We start from the raw sequence: 21,225 nt of genomic DNA, 5'->3' as shown, positions 1-21,225 counted from the left end.
GGTAGACAGATAAATTGATATATGGGTGGATGAGTAGATACATGGGTAGATGGGTAGATGAATAGATGAGTAGACAAGTGGGTGGATGGATGGATGGATGATGGATGAGTACGTGGATGGATTTGGTGGATTGATGGATGGGTGGATAGATGGATGGACAGATGCTGGGTGAATGGATGGGTGGATAGGTGGATACATTGATATATGGATGGATGAGCAGATACATGGGTGGATGGGTGGATGAACAGATGAGTGGACGGGTGGATAGGCGGGTGAATGGATGGATGAGTGGATGGATTGATGGATGGATGGATGATGGATGGATATGTGGGTGGGTAAATGATGCATGGGAAGTGGGTGGAAGGATCAATATTGTTTAGGGCCTTACTCCTTTGCCCAAGGTGTTTCCAGACTAGTTGTAGAAACATTGTGATAGGAACGATGAAAGCCCTAATTGTGCACCAGGACCCAGGACATGTTATGACACGCAGTGCAAGCACTCATTGGAGCAGTGCACGAGGGAGCTACAACTGTCACATCCGTTTTGCAAATGAGGCAACCAGGCCTTAAAGAGATTCACTATGTGCTCAAGGACACATAGTAGGTGATGGAACCAAGAATCAAAGTCAGCCATGTTTGGCCGGGTGCAGTGTCTGACACATGTAATCCCAGCACTTTGGGAGGCTAAGGCAGGCAGATCACTTGAGTCCGGGAGTTCAAAACCAACCTGGGCAACATGGCAAAACCTCATCTCTACTAAAAGTGCAAAAATTATCTGGATGTGGTGGAGGGCACCTGTAATCCTAGCTATTCAGGAGGCTGAGGCAGGAGAATCACTTGAACCTGGGAGGGAGGCAGAGGCTACAGTGAGCTGAGGTCACACCTCTGCCCTCCAGCCTGGGTTACAGAGCAAGACTCAGCCTCAAAAAATAAAAGTAAAAAACAAGGTCAGCCATGTTTGTCTCCAGACCTTTTCTAAAAGTCCAAATCCAACTCAGTTCAACTAGTATGTTTTGAGCTCCCACTATGTCAAATTGGCCAAGAGCTGGGGATAATCTTTTTTAAGTTGTTTACTCCCCAGTGAGAAGCAATTCCTAGTACTACCTGTGATGCCACTTTCTTAAAGGAAATCTTTTGACTGCTCTGGGTCTGTCCAGTGTTGGCACAAGTCACCGTGAGATTCGCCAGAGGCTCCACGTGGAACTGAACTTACATGAATATTGGGCTGTTTTTTTTAAGAATCTGGTATCTCTACACCAGCTGTGTTAGGGAAGCTGGGCATATGGACTGTTGCCTCATTGGAGGAGGAAGAACCTTGAGCTCAGGGCATGCAGCCTCACAGGGGTGACAGCCAGCACATGGTCCTGCCTAGACAACCCCATCTCCGTCCTGAGGCTCCCCCAGCACACGGCTGCCTCTCCTGTGGCTCCTTCCCTGCCGTGGGAGGCTCCTTCCCTGCCGTAGGAGGCTCCTTCCCTGCCGTGGGAGCCTCCTTCCCTGCCGTGGGAGGCTCCAGGGGTGAGCTATGTGGAGCAAATAAACACTATATGTTCTGGGCACACAAAGGGGGCATTGGTGTGAGATGGGTGGGATGATGAGCCTGTTTGTGGGAAAGTTTTCAAGAAATCTCTGCGGGTAGCCTGGCGGGCAGCCACATGCCTCTCATAGATGCAGAATTTCTGCCATAGCAAATCCACGGGCACACCATGGGCCTTTTTGTTTCCTTTGCCCTCCCTGGTGACCCTGAGCACAGCACGCCGTGACACAAGTATTTCACAAACAAGGAGGGTCCTCTTCGGCCCTGGCCCACTCTCCCAAATTCCACAGTTCTCTGCAGGGCTCAGCCTCCTTGAGAAGGGCCAGGCGAGTGGAGGCCCTGGGTACCCCTTGAGCCTTCTCCAGTGGGACAAGGGGCCAAAGCTCCAAGCCCAGTCCTGCACCTTCAGCCCCAAGCTCTCCTCACTTCCACCCCCAGGAAACATACATGTTGCTGTTGCCATGGCTTGAAGTTTCTGATTCTTCATGGGCAGGGAGCAGACTGCCTATCTGCTGGACAGGAGCTGGCGCTGAGAGCTCAACAAAGCCCTGGTTCCCACTGGGCAGAGCCTACACTTCCGTGTCCCCACCCATGAAAGAGGCCACCTGCAGCCCACTCTGCAGCCAGTGCACAGCCTGCCCAAGGTGGCCGAATGGAGAGGCACTGACCAGGCACCCATGAGAGCTGGCAGAGCTACACGGTCAGTGCCACCCATGTGGCAAGAGGCTGATGGTCTACAAACAGACCCTGGCACACTGTTTCTTCTGTAGCTTAGCATGTAAAATGCAACAAGATCTTCTTCTATCAGATAAGAGATGTCAGCACACCCCGCGTTAAGGACATCAAGGAGCTCATCTACAGAACAGTACCCTGGAAATTGTGTTCAGATAGTGAATTGCCTTCTTCAAAACATCTACAGAAATGAGAATCTGACCAGCTTCAGGTCTAAACAAATGGATTACTCCCTGCCTCCTTTTTCTTAGCGTTCTTTACGTGTTCCTGAAATGGGGAATTGGAGAGGTCTGCAGGCATCGGAGGCTCTGAGCAGCGGCTGGCCGGGCAGGTGGTGATACAGAGTGGGCAGGAGGGTGGGTGTGCCCAGCCTCGGGGGTCTGTCGGGCATCTGCCAAACTGCTTTAGGTAAAAAGCCAATTGTAACAGCTCCAAAACATCTTCCCACCATTAGAAGCAAATTGAGAATTAAAATTTAGAAAGGCCACTTGAAGAAATTTGTATCATCTAATTTCAGTTTTGTGTTGGGTTTTTATATGGTTTTCCCTGGGACACAGGAAACAGCATCACCTTCTTTTGATTTCCTGAAAATGGGATCTTTTTTGCAATGGCTGACGAATTGGATAACTTTTCTTTATTTCTCTAAAACAGTGTTTGTATAGCTTTAGAGTTTGTTGACTATAAAGAATGATGTTGTGACTTCAGACTCCGCCCTCCACTGATACCAGGCTGCCTCTCTGAAGGGCTTGAACTTGAACTTGGGTGTGCAGACTCTTACTTTGCTGGATGACTGGTCCCCATAAGAGAACGTCTGAAATAGGGTCAGTTACAAGACTGAAGATTGTACAGTGGCCCCAGTAGCCTCAGTCATCTTGAAGTTACCATCAGATAAAAGGGCCTGGGAGAAATGTGTATGTTAAAAAGCATGACTTTAAAAACACCAAATAATTAAACATTTTTCCATTTTGTGAATTCTGCAATAATAGTTTCCTTAACCTATTCCATGCTGCTGTTTCCAGTTAGCAGCTAAGGATTAATTTAAACAATTATGGAAGATAACACATTTTGGCATATTTGGATATACAGATTTATTTTTGGAAAATACTTCCTGAAGTGATTGTGGGCTAGGAAACCAGTTTGCAAATCACCGTAAGAGAAAATTGTTCCATGTACCAGTACCACAGGGCCAGCCTGCTCCAGGGAATCCTGCCATTGCACATTTACAGCAGAAGTCACCAAAGCACCCCGTCCCTTCCCGTCCCTGTGTGGCGGCCTCGCCAGCCCTCCAAGGAGGCTGCCCTGTTCAGAGCTCTTTTCACACACAGTCCCTGTGTGAACGGTACCATGGGCTCTTGGGTCCCTTCCAGTACTTTCTGCCTCAGAAACTGTGTGACCTTATAGCTGGACTGCCAAGAATGGAAAATAAAGGAAGAAGCAGTCATGTTTCCAGGAGCCATTCCTAGCTCCAAACCATTCCCCGAGCCTCTGGGGACCCTCATTTCCAGTTCCTTGTATTTTAACGCTACGGACCCCAGAATTTCCTTAGGCAAGCGTGTGGACTCTAGTCCCTAAAAAGATCATCTGGAAGTGCATTTTGGTGGCTCAGGGGGGTGGGTGTGGCTCCTATGAGATCCCTAAGATTATGTCTGGGTTCCCTGTGTGAGTCAGACCAACAAGAAGGACATCTATGGATGGTAAGCTGGGAACCGGGATTTTTGAGCCAGGAAAATTCCTAGTTCCTGGGCTAAATTTTCTGATGGTAGAGGACAGACCTGTCAAATCAGGTCAGTGGTGACTGTGTGTGTGTGTGTGTATGTCTATGTGTGTGTGTGTGTCTGTGTGTGTATATGTGTACATGTGTGTGTCTGTGTGTGTATATGTGTACGTGTGTGTGTGCAGTCATTTTATCGGAAATTAAAACACTCAAAACTAACCAAAATTGTACTCTGGGCTTTAAACCTAACTAGATATGCTACCAAAAATAATATTACTTTTAAAGCCAAGGTAAAAATGTGGACAACCAATGAGTCTATTATTATACTGATCTCTCAAAATAAATAAATCAGGCCAGGTACAGTGGCTCATGCCTATAATCTCAGCACTTTGGGAGGCCAATGCAGAAGGATCTCTTGAGACCTGGAGTTTGAGACAAGTCTGGGAAACATAGCAAGACCCCATCTCTACAAAAAGTTTTAAAGATTAGCCGGGGCAATGACTCATGCCTGTAGTCCCAGCTATTTGGGAGGAAAAGGCAGGAGGATAGCTTGAGGCTGGAAGTTCGAGACGAGCCTGAGCAACATAGCAAAACCTCCTCTCTACAAAAAACGATGTAACAGTTAGCTGGGATGGTCGTGTGTGCCCTACTCAGGATGCTGCGGTGGGAGGATCACCTCAGCCCAGGAGGTTGAGGCTGCGGTGAGCTACTCTCAAGCTGCTGCACTCCAGCATGGGCAACAGAGCAAGACCCTGTCTCTAAATAAATAAAGTTTTTTTGTCAAAATATCTGGTGGATGTCATGTTGAAAATAGACAGGAAAGTGGTCTGTGGCAAAATGAGAGCTGTGAGCTCTTTGGGTATGCCAGGGGCCTGTCGGTTCAGGAATGTGTGCAGAGGGTGGCGAGCTGGGTCTGATGTCATGTCTGTTGGAGACCTCGGGCTCCCTGATGCCTTCCCTGGCCCGGCCCCTGCCCAGGGGGACACCAGCTGGGCTGGACATCACAGCCTCTGCTCGGTGGGCCTTGGCAGGTATGTGCGGGCAGGTACAGGGTTTGTGCAGCAGATAGAAAAGCAACCTTACAATGTCACTTTCATGAAGCTAAGTGTATTCCATAACCTTTCATCCTGAGGAGAGGATCTTCCCATTCTATTGATTCCAAAATTCTTTCTTTTGTGAAATTATATTCCCAGTACATGGTAGTCATTTGCTTTTTTTGTTTTTTTTTTTAAATGTCTTAGCTGGCAAAATAAAAACTTGAAGTTTTGAGGTGGTGATACAGAGTCCCACCATTTTCATCTCTAACTTTTCCTGTTTTACTGGCCCGTGAAGTCTGGGAATCTCCATTTAGATGGGAACGACGCAAATACATAAAATAAGCCAACAGTGGCGACTCAGCAGGGAAAGCCTCTACGGCGTGTCTTAGAGTTTACTGTTGGGAAAACCTCAAGGTACCTCAGGATGATCATTTCCATTGTCTGTGTCTCATTTAAGATCTGCTTGGCCATGAATATGACATGTCATTAAACCTCCCTAGTGAAGTTGTATTTGGATGATCCCTAGGTCTGATGTTTTGAGATCTCTAATGATAGGGACAGCATTAAATTGACTGTAGTGAAAAGAACAGTATGGTCTCCTCCACAGAAGTCCGCCGTGTTGTAGTTCAGTTGGGGAGTGGGATTGCCTTCGTGGAGAAGGTGATTTCTGCGTTATGTTTTATTCTGGTTTGGTGAGCACTAGAGCATGCTGTGGATTACTAACTAAATGTATTCCTGTTGGCCTGAAAACCTCTGGCTTTAAAACAGAGTTGCAAACCCAGAAGGTATCACCAGCAAGCCTCATCCAGTAGCCTCGAACACCCGCGCTCAGTCTCCCATTACAGCCGAGAGCCGCCCTGCTGGGTCATGCCAGGGAGAAAAGCGCTGAGTTCAGGCACAGACAGCGGCCTGCAGGCACCATCCCCGAAACGAGGCGGCAGAGCCCCCTAACAAGAAGCATTGGAAGCACAGAGATCCATGGAGGGTGGTCGAGACCCACCTCGGCACGGGAAGCAGCAGCAGGCTCAGCCTCATCCCAGGCTTGCAGTTAAGCAGATTCCGTGGCACAGGCCGGAGCTCCGCTAAGCGGGATGTGTAGCTGCACGCAGGGAGGCAGCTGGATTGGGATGAGGGCCGTTTTTCGGAGAGCAACTAACGCACTGCCCACTGCTCCTCTGCCTGAGCCAGGAAGGCAGCCACGGAGCCCCAGCCACACGTTCCGGTTTGTTCAGGGTGTGGGGTGTGCCTGGGAACCCGGATGCCTGTCTCTCACACATGCTGGTTTTGATGGAAGTTACTTGTGGGATGTGATTTCCACGGATGCAGGGGAATGGAGTTGAGAAATATGTTCCGGGTTAAAAAAAAATAGCATTTTAGTAGAGGCCAGTGTCTGCTCTGTCATCACAGTTCTGCTGGAGACCGTCATGTATGGACATTTGATTCCTGCCATGTTCTGCTTCAAGCAAGATGACAGTGAGACCGTTTCCTAAACAAGCCTGGAGCTGTGGACCGGGAGCTTCCATGCTGTTTGCAGGGCAGCACGTGCACGGGCCGTCAGACGCGGGCTGTACGTCCTGGGGTCCCGGACCCGGCTTTGTTCATGTTTAACAGTCGTTAAGGTATCGATGTCCGGTGGCCGTGGGTGCGCGCAGACCACGGAGTGCACTCAAGGCCCTGTGGCTGCAGGCCCAGGACGGGTCCGAAGGCCCCTGGGTCTCCCAGTCAGCCCTCCGTGAGCGGCTGCTGGCCACAGATGGTCAGCCATCAGTTATCAGCAGTTCGACTTTACCCTGAGAGGAAAGCCTCGCTGCAGTGGAAGCCAGTCGGCTGGAGCGGGGCTGCTGACAGACAGCCAAAGGTGGGGGATCGCCGGGGTTTCCGGAGCATTCAAAGGGCGTTTAGGCAGGAGTGAAAGGCAGCACCTCCGTCACTCCCAGCTTAGCTTTGCTAAGTCTCAGTTTCTTGTATTAATAAAAGAGCTACTGAAGCCGCCCACCCCGGAGAGTGACGGGAACGCACACCCCCTCCCCAAATGCCCGCAGTCTGCTCAGGAGCGCCCTCTCTTCCACTCTCCTCGGTGGAAGGCAGTGTTTGCGGGAGGGTGACACCCAGGTCGCAGCGTGCCGTGCAGACAGGCCCCTGGGGATGGTTAAGGTAAGAATAGCCCTGAGTGCTCCCATCTCATAAACACAGAAACAGAGGCCCAGTGGGCTCAGTGACTCTCTGCAGCACGTCAGCAGGTCAGTGGGCGCACTGGGGTTGGCCTCCGAGGTCCTTCCCTGGGCTCTGCACAGGCCTCCACCCTGGCCTCAGCCCCACCCTGGCAACCACAGGCCACGGGCTGCCAGGACGGCCAGTTGTCCGTCACCCACGTGTGTTGGTTTGCCCCAAGGAAACTGCAGAGCACGTGGGCCTGGCCTTGTGGAAGTCAGCCCCACTCAGCCATCTGTGTTTCATCTGAGCAACGATCCAAAGCAAAGATTCACGTTTGGAGTTTAGGAAAGGACAGAGCTGGAAAGTTTAATTCGTTATTCCAATACTTCAGAGCCATGCTAAATGTGATCTTTACTATATTATATGAAAACTCTGCAGAACCAGAAAGAGTGAAATTTTACTACTGAAATTCATTTCTACACAGAATTCTTTAGACCAGAGGTGTCCAATCTTTCAGCTTTCCTGGGCCACATTGGAAGAATCATCTTGGGCCACACATAAAATACACTATTAATAGCTGAAGAGCTTTAAAAAAAAAATCACAAAGGAACTCCTCATGTTTTGAGAAAGGTCATGAATTTGCGTGGGGCTACATTTAGAGGCCTCCTGGGCTGCATGCGGCATGGCCTGCAGGTTGGACAAGCGTGCTTTGACCATGGATGTCGAAGCTGACAGGATTTGAGAGAAATTCTCACTTAAAAATCAGTATGTAAAAAACATTGCTTAACAGCTATCATGCCAAGTTTTTCCAAAAAAGAGTGGGGCTTTGATATCTTTTCTTTTGGCGTATAGTCCATTAAATATCAGCATCTTCTATTAGCAAACATTAAGTGCTTGCTGGCCCCAGCACCAGCCCAGGTGCATTAGAGAATAAACAGCCTGGTGCCTGGCCCTCGGAGAGGAGGTCGCTTGACTGGAGAGAACAAAGCAAATGTGAGGTGATCTGAAGGACACTAAGGAGTGGCTGTGTGTGCTGGAGGGCAAGGTGCCCGTGGAGAAGGGTGTCCGGGCCTCCCAGGGCCAGCCTTCCCGGGTGGGGACCTGGAGGCAGAGGAGGCGTGTGGGCTTTGTTGAGAATACAGAGGTCAAGGGCCTGCAGCGATGCACACAGTGCCCTGGAAGAGAGCGAGGGACCCACGTGCAGAGAGGAGTGTGTCCTTGGCGTGCATAGAATGAGGAGTGTTGAGTTAGGGGGCTTGTGTTGCAAAGCCCTTTACGGATCCTTCGGTGGGTGCGCAGGCAGTGGAACCCATGAAGGGAGCCTGGAGAAGAGGGGATTGGCCGTGATGACGCGGCGACGGCCCCAGCAGAAAGCCGCAACAAGTAAGGGAAGGGGGGCTGTGGTCACACAAGAAATACTCCAAATGAAGGAGTGGCAGGACTTGGTGATGCCTGTGTGCCGGGGATGAGCCGATGGAAGCAGCAGACACACTGTAAAAATGAGGCCACGCGGCCTTTCACGAACGCCACCTCCCCGGAAGACGAGCTTCAACAGGTCGCGACACCTGAGTTTCTTTAAATAGTAAACGCTATCCCCCTAAATATCACAGCTGTGTCCTGCTGGGCATTTCTGTGCCACAGAAGCCACTCAGAAATACATGCTACCCATGCTTTGGCTCACAGATGGTCAATGATTTCAGTGCCACCACGCCCCGAAGGCCAGCATTCTTCCAGCAATAAGATTGAGGTGTGGTGGTGTCCTTCAAGGAGGTTTTCCTGCAATTGCAGAAATCGGTTAAAACTACAGGAAATATGAGTACATAATTTGGGAAATTTGGATCTGCATTTTTCACTAATTGTGTAATAAATACTCGGCCCTATAAATATCCAAATTTAAAAGTCTGCATTGAGATTTCATTCGCCTGAAGGCACTATCAACCAACTAAACTGTGCTTGCCCCTACCAAAATGCTGCACATCCATAGATTTAGACTTCTTCGCATGCTTCTTATGTGTTGGGAGAAGCTACTTTGGGGACACAAATGCCCTTCTCTGTGCCTCACAAATAACGGCATTCAGGGACACAAAGCCCAACTGTTGTAAAAATATTAGTATTCAGATGTTCTTGTGTTTTGTTAATGCATTTAATTAGGTACAATATAGCTATTGTTCTCCTTCCACATTTGCATTAATTTATATTAGCCAGAGAATATAAAGCACAGCTATAAAATCAGACTAATTCTTTCTGTTGTTCTTGCAACCTGTAAATAAGCATTGCATGCCTGCAAAAACTACAGCTTTGTACTGACCACAGCATTCTTCATGTTGCTTTTTCAAACACTACAATGCAACGATGTATTTCATCATATGTTCTAAAGCTTGGTGTTCTTATGCAGTTGAATTTCACCAGTGGTCACAGAAGAACAGTGCCACCGAAGTCTGCTGCCCCACCTGGCCCTGCCTTTTCCGGGCTTGTCCTGGAGTATGTGACCTATTTTTCAGGCATAGGACTCAGCCAGCACAGACACATCAGCAGCTGTATGCACTCCCTTGGGTGCATGGACGAGGACACCGTGCCCCTGGGTTCCGACTGCTGGCGTTACACTTTGTTGTTGGCAGGCATCAGTAGTGTATGTGAGAGCAGGTTAGCCTGCCTGGGAACCAGGTCTTAGGTGGACCCATGATAAGTCTCACTTACACGGCACTTTCTTGACCCAGATGATTTTGATTTAAAAAAAGTCATCAGAAGCATTGGAATCCTTTTTCCAATGAGCAAGTGTTGTAAGTCTGCAAACGTCCATGGATATATGTAGCAGCAGGAGAGCAACCCCGCCTCTCTCCTTTCATGCCCTCCCTCCCACCCCCAGAACCGGGACCCTGCCCTCCTCGCATCCCCCAGAGGAGACCTCAGTGCTGAAGGGGCCTGCGTGTTCTCAGATTCAAAAAAGGCCGATCACTGCAATTAGCCAAAGACCCTGGGAAATACACTGAGAAATAAAGGAGCTGCACTGGGGTCCAAGTGCTTGTGATGGTTTAAAAGCAGAGGGTGCATCTTCACAGGTGCTGTTCTATCTGCACATCACCAGAGGTCAGCCACCTGGGGCACTAGCAGGCGTTCATCTGGCTTCGTCAATAGCACTAGCAATGCAAGAGGCAATCACATTCTTATTAAAGTTTCTACAAGAATTGCTGAACCCGGATTCCAATTCTGATGGTGCTCTGCCTGTGTGCACGTGTGTGTGTGTACACGTGGGTGTGTGTGCACAGGACGGGGGTCACCTAACCTCCCCAAGGACGAATGTAACTCAGGTGGGAAATGCGTCTACCCCACTCTCCCTGAGAGCTGCTGCTGCTGAGAGCTGGAATCTTCCACCCAAGAGGCTGCTCCTACGGCTTCATCTTCAGAGTTGCCAGTACTGAGGCTGTACCCAGTGGACGATGGGGGATGCTTTCTTAGGAGATAACACTCTTCCAGACATTGAGTTTCACAACCTAATCCCCCAATTAAGTGTCTTCTCAATCCATGTAAAGAAATGCCCTCAAAGTTTTTGTTGTGAACCAAACCACATGAGAAACATCTGTTCCTCGCCAGCGTGTTGATGGCTTTCCGCCTCTTAGTAATCGTGCAGAGAAGAGTTGACGCCACAGGCCTGGGACCGTTTACTCTTAGGCAGGCCTGTGGCGAGCTAGGTCCCGGGGTGTGGTCTGGGATCATGAGTTCCCAGAGGGCTCCCACCCACCATTCCCTAACCGGAGGGCGGTTCGCTGTGCCTGCACAGCTGTGAGCACCATGCGGTCTGTGCTGAGTGGCCTCTTTCCTCTGGAGCCTCGAATCTCAGTGGCACCAAGCAGGGACATCCTAGAAGACCAACCCCCAGTAAAGCCCTGGGGAGGGGTCGCTAAGGAGCCTCACTAACAAACAGCATTTAACACGTGGGGTCACAGCACGTGAGCACTTCACACAGGTCACAGCACATGCTAGGAAATTCAGCGTCCCGTGTGACTGTGAGGAGGGGTCCGGAACCTCACCGCACCTCTTACTGTAATGAGTCACAGCGGCAACAGGACTGTATCCTACATCCCAGGAGCTCCCCCAGCAAGTCATGGAAACTGGAGAGGTGGAGGGGACCCCAGGGCAGTTGCTGAAAGAGGTCCTTTTGGAAACCGACCTGGAAGAATATCTGCCAGCTGCCCACGCCTCGTCGCGTGGCAGGCATTCTCAGCTGTTTGCTGGTTCCCTGTCTACACCTTCCCCAGCAAGGCTGGCTGCAGCCACTCTCCCCGCTCTCCTTAGTGTCCCAGCCAGACTCCCAGCCCCATCCCTCTCCCAGTTGCTCAGGATAGAAGGCAGGGTGCCCCTGGCACCTGGGTCCTACCATCTCAGTGGCATCCCTCCGCAGAGGCCACTCACCAGAATCTTCCCTCATCAGGCCCTGCCGCACCCCAAACCAAGCACTGTCTTTGTGCCACATAGCTGCTTGCTCTGCCCTTTCCACCCGTCTGTCCACAGCCATCAAGGGGTCCCCCAGCTTCCTGCCCAGGTCCTCCTGCCTCCCAGATTCCTGGCTGGCCTGGGACATTCTCAGCCCCGCCATCCTCCTGGCCCCAGGACCACTCTGCTGCCACTCCTGCCACACGGAGCCGATTCTGCACAGACTTCCAGAAGCACCCTCCCCTACTTCCCCAGTTCCTCACAGGGCCCAGACTCTCATCCTGTCCAGATGTAACTTCCACAAGGACCTTCCCGCTGACCCAAGCCCTCTCTGCTTTCCTGCCCCCTCGCCTGATGTGAAGTTGCACATCGAGTGAGTCTCCTAGGGCTGCTAAGACAAATTGCCACATGCTGGTGGATTAAAACAACAGAAATTCTCTGATCATTGTGAAGGCCAGAAATCTCAAGTCGAGGGGTCTGCAGGGGTATGCTTCCCCCCACGGCTCTATGTGAGAATTCGTTCATCACTGTAACTCAGAAATCTGGAACAGTATATCACCCTTATTCAGTACTCATAAATAATGGATGGGTGGATAGATGGATAAGTGGATGGATGGGTGAAGGGACAGGTAGACAGATACATGAGTGGATGGATGGATGGGTGGGTGGATGGATGGACAGGTAGGCAAATGGATTGATAAATGGGTGGATGGATGGATAGGGAAATGGACCGATATGTGGATAGATGGATGGATGGGTGGATGGACAGGTAGACAGATACATGAGTGGATGTATGGATGGATACGTGGATGGATGGATGGGTGGGTGGATGGATGGACAGTTAGGTAAATGGATGGATAAATGGGTGGATGGATGGATAGGTGAATGGATGGATGGGGAAATGGACTGATATGTGGATGGATGGGTGCATGAGTGGATGGATGGATGGATGGATAGGTGTGTGTGTATGATGGTTAGATAGATGGGTAAATGGACTGATATGTGGATGGATGGATCAATGAATGAATGAATGATATTACAGGAATATGTGAGTGAAACCTGTTTTCTGCAGATAATAGTTTGAAGAGGAAACTAAATGATAAATCATTTAAACCTAACACTGTAACTTGAAAGCAAAATGGATTTATTGCCATTTGTGACAGAAATGCTGTATTTTTTGGAGAGAGCTATGAGATGGTGGTACGCAACATGAAATATCTGAATCCCACTTCAGATTTCTAATTGTTTCTGCTTACAGAGGAAAAGCCAAGTCGAAATGTCCTGAGTAAGCAATTCTCTATTGCGAGAGGCCTCTTGTGGAATCTGGGACTGAAAACGTTCTAAATGGCCCACTTCTTTTATGCATGAATTGCAAAAAGATGTGGCAAGTTTCATTCCCACTAAGAAAACTAAAAACACCTTTTGTCAAATAAATGCTACTTGCATATTTCACGTATGCACCAGTGGCCTCATAAGCGGTCAGTGGCCCATCAAAGTGCCTGCACACCTGGCTCTCTGGGGGGCAGCCATGGCAGCGCCCAGGAAGAAACACTGATGTGGCTGCCCTGCGAGCTCAGGCTACTTCATCGGGAAGCCTTGGTGCATTTTACCCACAGTGCCAAATCTCAAGTAACGGAGGAATTCCCAGGGCCTTCTGAAAAGCAGAGCTGCAATAAGGCTGCTCCCTCCAGGTTAGCTCCATCCTAGGCCAAGGACTCTATGAGCACTGCACATATTCTGTGGGTTTTATAGGAGACAGCTAGTTCAAGGCCATTCAAAGAAAGCTGCTTTGTCCAGCGCTCGGCTTTGCACAGGCCCGTATTCATATCTCATTGTTGTTTGCAGGAGAGGCAGATGCGAACCAGAACAATGGGACCTCCTCTCAGGACACAGCGGTGACTGACTCCAAGCGCACAGCAGACCCAAAGAATGCCTGGCAGGACGCCCACCCAGCTGACCCAGGGAGCCGCCCCCACTTGATCCGCCTCTTTTCCCGAGATGCCCCGGGGAGGGAGGACAACACCTTCAAAGACAGGCCCTCTGAGTCCGACGAGCTCCAGACCATCCAAGAAGACAGTGCAGCCACCTCCGAGAGCCTGGATGTGATGGCGTCACAGAAGAGACCCTCCCAGAGGCACGGATCCAAGTACCTGGCCACAGCAAGTACCATGGACCATGCCAGGCATGGCTTCCTCCCAAGGCACAGAGACACGGGCATCCTTGACTCCATTGGGCGCTTCTTTGGCGGTGACAGGGGTGTGCCCAAGCGGGGCTCTGGCAAGGTGAGCTCTGAGGAGTAGAGGAGTTTTAGTTTAAGTGGAAAAAGCAAAGGAGAAATCAGTAGGTGAATTAAGGCATTAGAGGAAGAACTGGCATGTAGCCTCTTGCTGTCTAAGGTCCGGGTCTGTGCTGGAGAATGCATTTGAGCCCAAAATTGTGGGCCTGAATTGCTGCTTAGGACATTGTTTTCATGTAACTCATCCTCTGTCTTCCTCAGAAGGGATGGTGCCCGGGGTGTGGCTCAGGGAATGTAAGGACATGCTGAATTGTGGAGCTCTAAGGGGCCCCGGGAACAGGCATTGCAGAAAGAGAGCCATGTTCTTGGGGTCTCTGGTGGTGTGTGCTTGCCGACTTTGTGACTGAGTTGCCTCTGTGGCCCACACGTTGGAGTTCAGCCCTGGGTTATGCTCGTCTTTCCTGGAGCCAGTGCTGTTAGCTTCATGTTGCTCTGCAACAATGACACAGTTGAGGTTGAGGAAGACTTTTGAACAAACTCCTGAATTTAAATCCGCCTTGAGCAAGCTTTCTCTGTGGTCTGAAAAGTGGAAGGGGTGGAGGGATACATGAGTATCTATGAATCAAAGCTTTATTATTTTGTGATTCCATTAATTTGCATATAGAGTCTTAGAAGTTTAAAAGCAAATGTTCTGTGGATAAAAACGTATCACAAGAAAATAAAAGAAAACCCTGCTCTGGGGTCCAGTGTGTAGGCATGGCTTCTGCAGTTGCTTGTCTGGAAAAGCCTGTGGCTGCAGGTTGATCAAAGCACTGGCTCCTGAGTGGCATTCAGATGGCAGAGGCATAGCCTTTCACATGACACTTAGAGTGCTTGGTGGCTGTGTAAGTTTGGAGAGAAAGAAGTTTTTCCCCAAAACGTCCTGATTTATTGGGTGTTCTCACAAACCCTGTAAGAGACAGCTATTTTTCTGCCTGTGTGCAGTGCCGATTCTGGAATTCTGGAAAGCCTTGTGGGAACGTAAAAGGCTTTTGAATAAAGTGTGGAACAGAGCTCCTCATTCTGTTAACATGCCATCATAAAAACACCACAGGGTAATCTGTGGAGTTAAGGAGTCTCTAGAATTTGCTTTAGTCTCCAGCTGCAATTCTTTATTGATCATGAAATTGTTGAAGATAAACGCAAATGTCAGCTTTACCTTTCCTGTGGGCATTGAGAGCACATTGAAGTTTCAGGCAACTGTGAACATCTCTACCGTCTGCTCTGAGTTGAGAATTCATGTTGTGACACTTGCCATGACTTACTTGTAAATAACATTTGGTGTATCCACAGTGCTTCTGGAATCGATATTCTGGCTAGTTCTTTCAGTGTATTTGTAGACACTTCCTTTCCCTTTGTGGCAGTACTCCCCCACCCTGAAATGTTGGTGATCCAACCTATTTCTAATGCTAATTTCAACTGGAAGCACTTTTTCAAACCACACCTGATACATATGGATTCGGGCTGCGTGGTGAAGCGCTGCTGTTATGCTAAGCACCCCTCATGCATACAGCATCGCCACTTTTGAAAGCTTGAATCATTCTGCTCAATGAAAGGTACAGAAAAAAAATGTATTTAAACTGCAGAAAAGGTGAAATCGCTGGATAGCATGTATTATAAAACAAGCTTCATGTCAGAGATAATGGTTTAAGTTGAAATAAAATGGTGAAAGCATTGATATCATTGTGACTTTATCTCAAAATGGATATAGAAAGGCAGAGATGTGTTTCTTCCTCTAAGATTACAGCATTCATTGTCTTAAATCCCTTATATGCTTCAATATTTTGAAAGAAAACATTCTAGTCTCAGAAATAGTCAACATCTTTGCAAAATAGGACCCAGAAAAATTAAAACATTTTCAAAAATTTTAAAAATAAAAATTTTTACATAATTGCTTTAAGAATTTTGAAATATCAATTCTTTTCACTATCGAGTATTGAATATAGAAGATTTTTTAATGAACAGGCTTGCCCTTTGATACCAAAGGCAAAAAGTAGTAACATTTGCACACGTGATCGTACAGCAGCCTGTGAGGCTTCCCTGTGGAAAGTGCACAGCGGGGATGTGTATTTGTTCCACTCCACTATTTTATCACAAAGTGTTTTAAACATGGGAGATGAAAGCTTAACTCTTTCTACACCCAGCTACAAACCCATAATGGCCCTAAAAATCTGGGCTATTCATTGGTGTGGGCTGCCATGGATGAACTTTTGGGTTTTTATTTTTTGCTCTGTTTACAAATCAGAAGAGCCGCAGTTTTTATCTGCTAGAAAGGTCCTTCAGATAGACTGAAGAGGTGTGCAAGGAGGAGGAGTGGAAGCCTGAGCCCTGTGTCGGGACCACGGCAGCTGCCCTGCCCACCCGGCAGTTCTTTGGGAACACAGTTCTTCTGCTTCTCCATCTAGAACAAGGGTGGCAGATTCCTACCAGACTCTGAATGGAGCCCCCCTGCCATGACCCTATAAAAGGGGCTATTTGTCCCTTCCTACCCTCCTGAGCTCTCCCTCCCTCCTCTGAGGGCACATGGCCACTGGTACCACATGTTGGAGGGGCCGCCCCCGGCCCTGGGAATGCCCTAACAACACCCACGCTTGTGTCACTGGGAGCTGACATTCAAGAAAAGTACATTAAAAATTCCTTGAGGAGGCATATTCTTTTGAGAGCCATAAATGAAAAGTGCATTCACAGAGAACATGCTCCTTTGTTGTGAGAGCAAAGGACTTTTGTTGCCTTTAAGGAACAGGTTTCCCAGTTCCCCGGAATGTCAGGGTCGCGTGAGGAATGGATGGGCACTTAGGGCTAAGACTGGCATGTGCTTAGCCCAGCGGTGTCCTCTCCAAGTGACCTCCCCAGCATCAGTCTTCTGCCAGTGCTGATAGCTGAGGCCACTTGAATGGCACGAGGCAGAGCCTGGAGGCGTTAGCTTTGGACACCACTCCTTCCTTTTTATAGAGAGGAAGCTTTTACAGAACACCTAAGCAGGACAGGATGTACCATGAGGACAGTTCCCAAAACAGAATGCAGCCAGGACACCCTGGCCCCTGCTTCTCTATGCCATATACTTTTAGGGAGTTTTTTTAAAAGCTAACTTCTTACTGATAATTTTGTCTATTTTTCTGTTTGACATTAAGACCTCCATTTATAACCTGTTCTCAGTATTCTGTAATTCAGCATTCAGTATGACTTCTATGCCTCTGACTGTTTGGGGGAAGAACTCTGTCATTCAGTGCCGTGGGGGATCTTCAGTGCTGTAAATTAATCACAATGTTCTGTTGCCCGATTTATTTTCCATTGCATTTTAATTTCATTAAGCATATTTTAGTTCTACCGTAACCTAATTCCTCATTGTTAATATGAGATCCTAATTCTGTAACTGTGTTCTGTAATCCCACGGGGGGTGTCGCATTTGGAGACACATGAAGGATACAGTAGCCACACGGAGGGCCAGCCACGCACAGGGCTATCCTCTCTCCTGAGTGCAGGGTGCACCCAGAACCAAATTCCATGTCTTTCATCACGAGCGTGCGTGGGCACTGACCCGGCCACCCAGCGCCTCCATCAGATGAGAGATTTGGCCAGAGATTCTTCTAAAGAAAATCCAAATATGGAGGGTACATTTGTTTCTGCACTCAAACACCTAATGAGATTTCCTAGAGGAACTCCTCTCGAAGTCCCCTGGCCCTGATCAGTTATTGATCGGAGGCTTCCCTGGCTTGGTCGCCAGCTGCTCCCTGTGTCCTTCTATGGTCTGCAGATGTTGCTGTTGTGTGAACAGGCGACAGCTAATTAGCCTGGACGTGTCTGTACTGGCATTGATTTTACAACTTCCTCTGTACAAGCGATACATTTGTAAATCATGGTCATGGATTTCATGGTGATTGCCTGTGGTGGTTGTATCACGATTTAATTCTGAGCTTTTTGCTTTATATATTTTTCTGCCATTTCATGCATTCATTAAACAGTTTAACAGACCATGGACAGTATACTAATTGCATGTGAACTTTCTTAAGTTGTCGTTTTTGGTTGCCCTGTATACGTCAGTGTGCTGTGTGGCCGGCATTTCCGTGGCCTGGTGACACAGCGGACAGGTAAGTCTGAGCACCCAAGCTCCTGTGCTTCTGCGCAGGAAGGCCACAGTTGCTTGCTCCTCTGCCTTTATGACACAAAGACATGTTACTCTCTTCTGTCCACCGACAGTCCGGTGTTCTGCTCTTTCTATTATGACTATTCTGATTCTGCCTCTAGTTTTTCATGTTTCTCTCAAAGCATCATCTGCGAATGTTAGGGCAGGTGGACACTGAGCAGACCCCGCTGGCTGGTGCTGTCCCCAACTCAGCCCACCCACCAGCACCCCCCGAATGAACGCGCACATGGGGGCCAGTGCCCGCAGAGCTCACACACAAAGGGGAACAAGGGGGGTCACAGGACCCTCGTGACACTGAAATAAAGAAGACGCTGGCTCTCTGAAGGGTGATAATGAGTGTATGAGATTAAGGTGAAACTCGGGGTCCTTGAGAAATTAGAAATGAGAGTAAAGATGAGTGAGTGGCTTGGAGGTGGCCCTGCCGTTCATATCCCATCAGACCCTTGTTTTAACTCCTCCCTTCAAACTCATTTTCATTTTAAAGCATTCATTTCTCTCATCATCGATTTTCCTTTGATAAAAAGACTGGCCATTTGATAACAGGCAATTCTGATCGGCGGATTAGGAGCTTGGCTTGACCTCTGAGGGAACAGATCATCCTTAGGAAATAAACATGCAATAGCACTCCTGTGGAAATCGCTTAGCTATTGATTCAAATTTAAGAACTATGGACATTTCCTATCAAAACCCAATTCAATATGTTTTTGTAAAAATTTTTTCCTTTATGTCTATCAGCATATTCTTAATGCTCTGAAATCATCCTACTACTTCTTAAAAAATAGAGTAAAAAAGGAAAAACAGCTAAAGAAAACTGAACTCTTTTGAGGGAGACATAAAAGGAGGCTCAGCACACACAATTTCTCAAGACGATTCTTGCCTTTCGGTTTCTCTGGCCTTTGCATTTGTCCTCCCTCTCCCAGGTTCTGGGAGTGGCAAGAGCTGGGGTTACCGGTTCCATTTCCTGAAGACCATCAGTGGGATGCCTTATATCTACCCCAGCCACCTGCCATCCCCATGGGTAGATGGGGAGTCGGCAGAGGGGCTTCACGCCAGCCCACCAGAGCCATAACACCATGTCTCACAGTGGTGATCCTCTTCTTGAGAAGAACCATTGTAGGAGATGAGGGAAAATAAATGGAAAGTTCTGTTTGTTGGCTGTGTGCATAATGTGCACTTGCTCATGGACACCCATTGATGGGGGCCGCTGCTTAGGGGAACAGCCATTGTTTAGGGGGACAGCCACTGCTTAGGGGGACAGCAGCTCCCACAGTCTCGTCCATGGAGACACCCTCTGAAGTGAATACTCAATTGACTTACTCTTTAATATCATGAATTAAAGTCACCAGAAATTCCTGCCAATGTAGAAATAGCCTCTCTCATGCAGGGAGAATCCGTTAGGAGACATAGAGCTAAGCACACACCACAGATTTGCCTCTGAAAACCCCAGAATGTTCACTTTCCACAATACTCCTAGAATGTGCTCACATTCTTCCATGTGGAACTGCTCGATTCTTACCATACTCAGCTGCTAACTTGTTTAAAAGAATCCATTTCATCTGCAGGCAGTACATCTCCTGATGCCTGTTATCCTGGTTTCATCTCCTGGCCACTATGAGTCTCTCTCCTCTTTTCCTTTCTGTCTTCATTTTGCTGTAGATGATAGTCAAGAAATAGACACTTCTTGCAGAGCATTTTCCTTGGTTCTATAATCATAGTCCTTAAACTGCAGCCCTCAGAGTTCATGGATGCAGCAGATACTCTCATGTAACTGACAAAGAATACAGTAAGTCAGGAGCAAATGGTATTTAGGAAGATTTATAACAGAGCTCAGGTGAGCGCGCAGCTCCTGCTCCTGCTGAGGAAGATTAACTTCCTACTTATGTTAAATTCCTAACCTTCAGTAGCAAGGAAGAATGTCAGCAGGAAAACCAGCTCTAAGTCATTGGCTAAAGTGACTTTGAACACTGCTGCTCCTAAAATTACTTCCTTATGCTCTGCAGAAAATCTGAAACAGCCCGTCCTCGGTTCACTGAACCTTCGCAGAGCAGGAATGGTTTCCACCTGCATTTTTCCTCCCTCTTTCTGGCTCTGGGAGTGGCAGGCAGCTGGGGTTACAGGTTGCATTTCCTGAAAACTATCAATGGGACGCCTCAAGTCTACCCAGCCAGCTACCTCCCCCATGGGGGAATGCAATGCAGAAGCGATCGCACTTGCTATAAAAGAAAAAAACACAACTGTGCAAGTAAAGCTGAATGTAAAATGTATCCATTCCATGCTAGACATCAAAAAAACCCTTTTAGTGCCCTTTGCTCTAGACTGGGAAATGCCTTCTGCACTTGATTGTAGAAATCTGACACATCTGGTGCCTGTGGCCATGTTTGGTCCCATCGTTTGCTACAGGTCCTCAGAATAGACTTTGGAGGAGAATTCTTCCCTAAAACTTTCCTTTTGCTCTTGGTTACCTGAGTCCTTTGGGGCGCTGCCTGCCATCTCCTCTCGGTGGTCTGTCCATCATCCATCTCTGCACACACCCTCTTCGCTCACCATCACCCGCCATCCTCCATCTCCTGCTCACTCCTCCTCCATCTGGGTTCCTGCCAAGCCAGCTCTAGAGGAGATTTGCTGGAGGACTTTGGGGCACTGCCAGCGGCGCCCACCCAGACTCACACAGCCCACTCTGTGTCCCCCGGCAGGTACCCTGGCTAAAGCCGGGCCGGAGCCCTCTGCCCTCTCATGCCCGCAGCCAGCCTGGGCTGTGCAACATGTACAAGGTAAGACGCCGGCGGGTCCCCAACCATCGGGGCCAGGGATGACCTGCCCTTACCTGGGCTCTCAGCCACTATCCCGCAGGGCAGGTAGTGGCACTGCCACGGGTCCACCCCAGTCTCTGGGGCATCTGTGAGGCTGTCGAAGCAGGGAGGCAGACCTCCCCCGGGGGGAACCAGATGCAGAAAGAGACAAATGCCCAAGAAGGGCATGGAGGGCAAGCCTTTGAAGCCTTGGAGGGGAGCAAAGGGCGTGGCTATCAGCTCAGGACGGTGGGCAAGACTTGGTGACAGGGTCTGCCTCACTGTGCCCAGGCCTGAAGGGCATGGAGGGCCTGGGATGGCTCTGGTATCTGAGGGCTGGCCTGAACCTGGGCCACTCGCATACCCATGCCTGAGTTTGCTTTGAAACCTAGTGCCTAGCAGACATTTAGCA

General features: G+C 48.9%; 1 protein-coding gene across 5 annotated transcripts in view; it reads left to right on the top strand.

Moving 5' to 3' along the window:
* Window positions 1-21,225, top strand: part of MBP (myelin basic protein) — a 143,094-nt gene that overhangs the window by 94,241 nt on the left and 27,628 nt on the right. For 3 of the 5 annotated variants that reach the window (XR_004273635.1, XM_032293899.1, XM_032293898.1), the window contains exons 4-5: window positions 13,451-13,887; window positions 20,718-20,795. Coding sequence is in view for 4 of the 5 variants with exons in the window: in XM_032293899.1 (XP_032149790.1) it covers window positions 13,451-13,887; window positions 20,718-20,795 (515 nt within the window). In the remaining variant the exon portion in view is untranslated. The remainder of the gene's footprint in view (window positions 1-13,450; window positions 13,888-20,717; window positions 20,796-21,225) is intronic. The other 2 variants (XM_032293901.1, XM_032293900.1) reach the window with 1 other exon arrangement.

Source organism: Sapajus apella, unplaced genomic scaffold (assembly GCF_009761245.1).
Source record: "Sapajus apella isolate SASKATOON/1434 unplaced genomic scaffold, GSC_monkey_1.0 scaffold30, whole genome shotgun sequence".
In the NCBI taxonomy this organism is placed as follows: Eukaryota; Metazoa; Chordata; class Mammalia; order Primates; family Cebidae; genus Sapajus; species Sapajus apella.
This window is presented reverse-complemented; position numbering and strand designations above follow the sequence as displayed.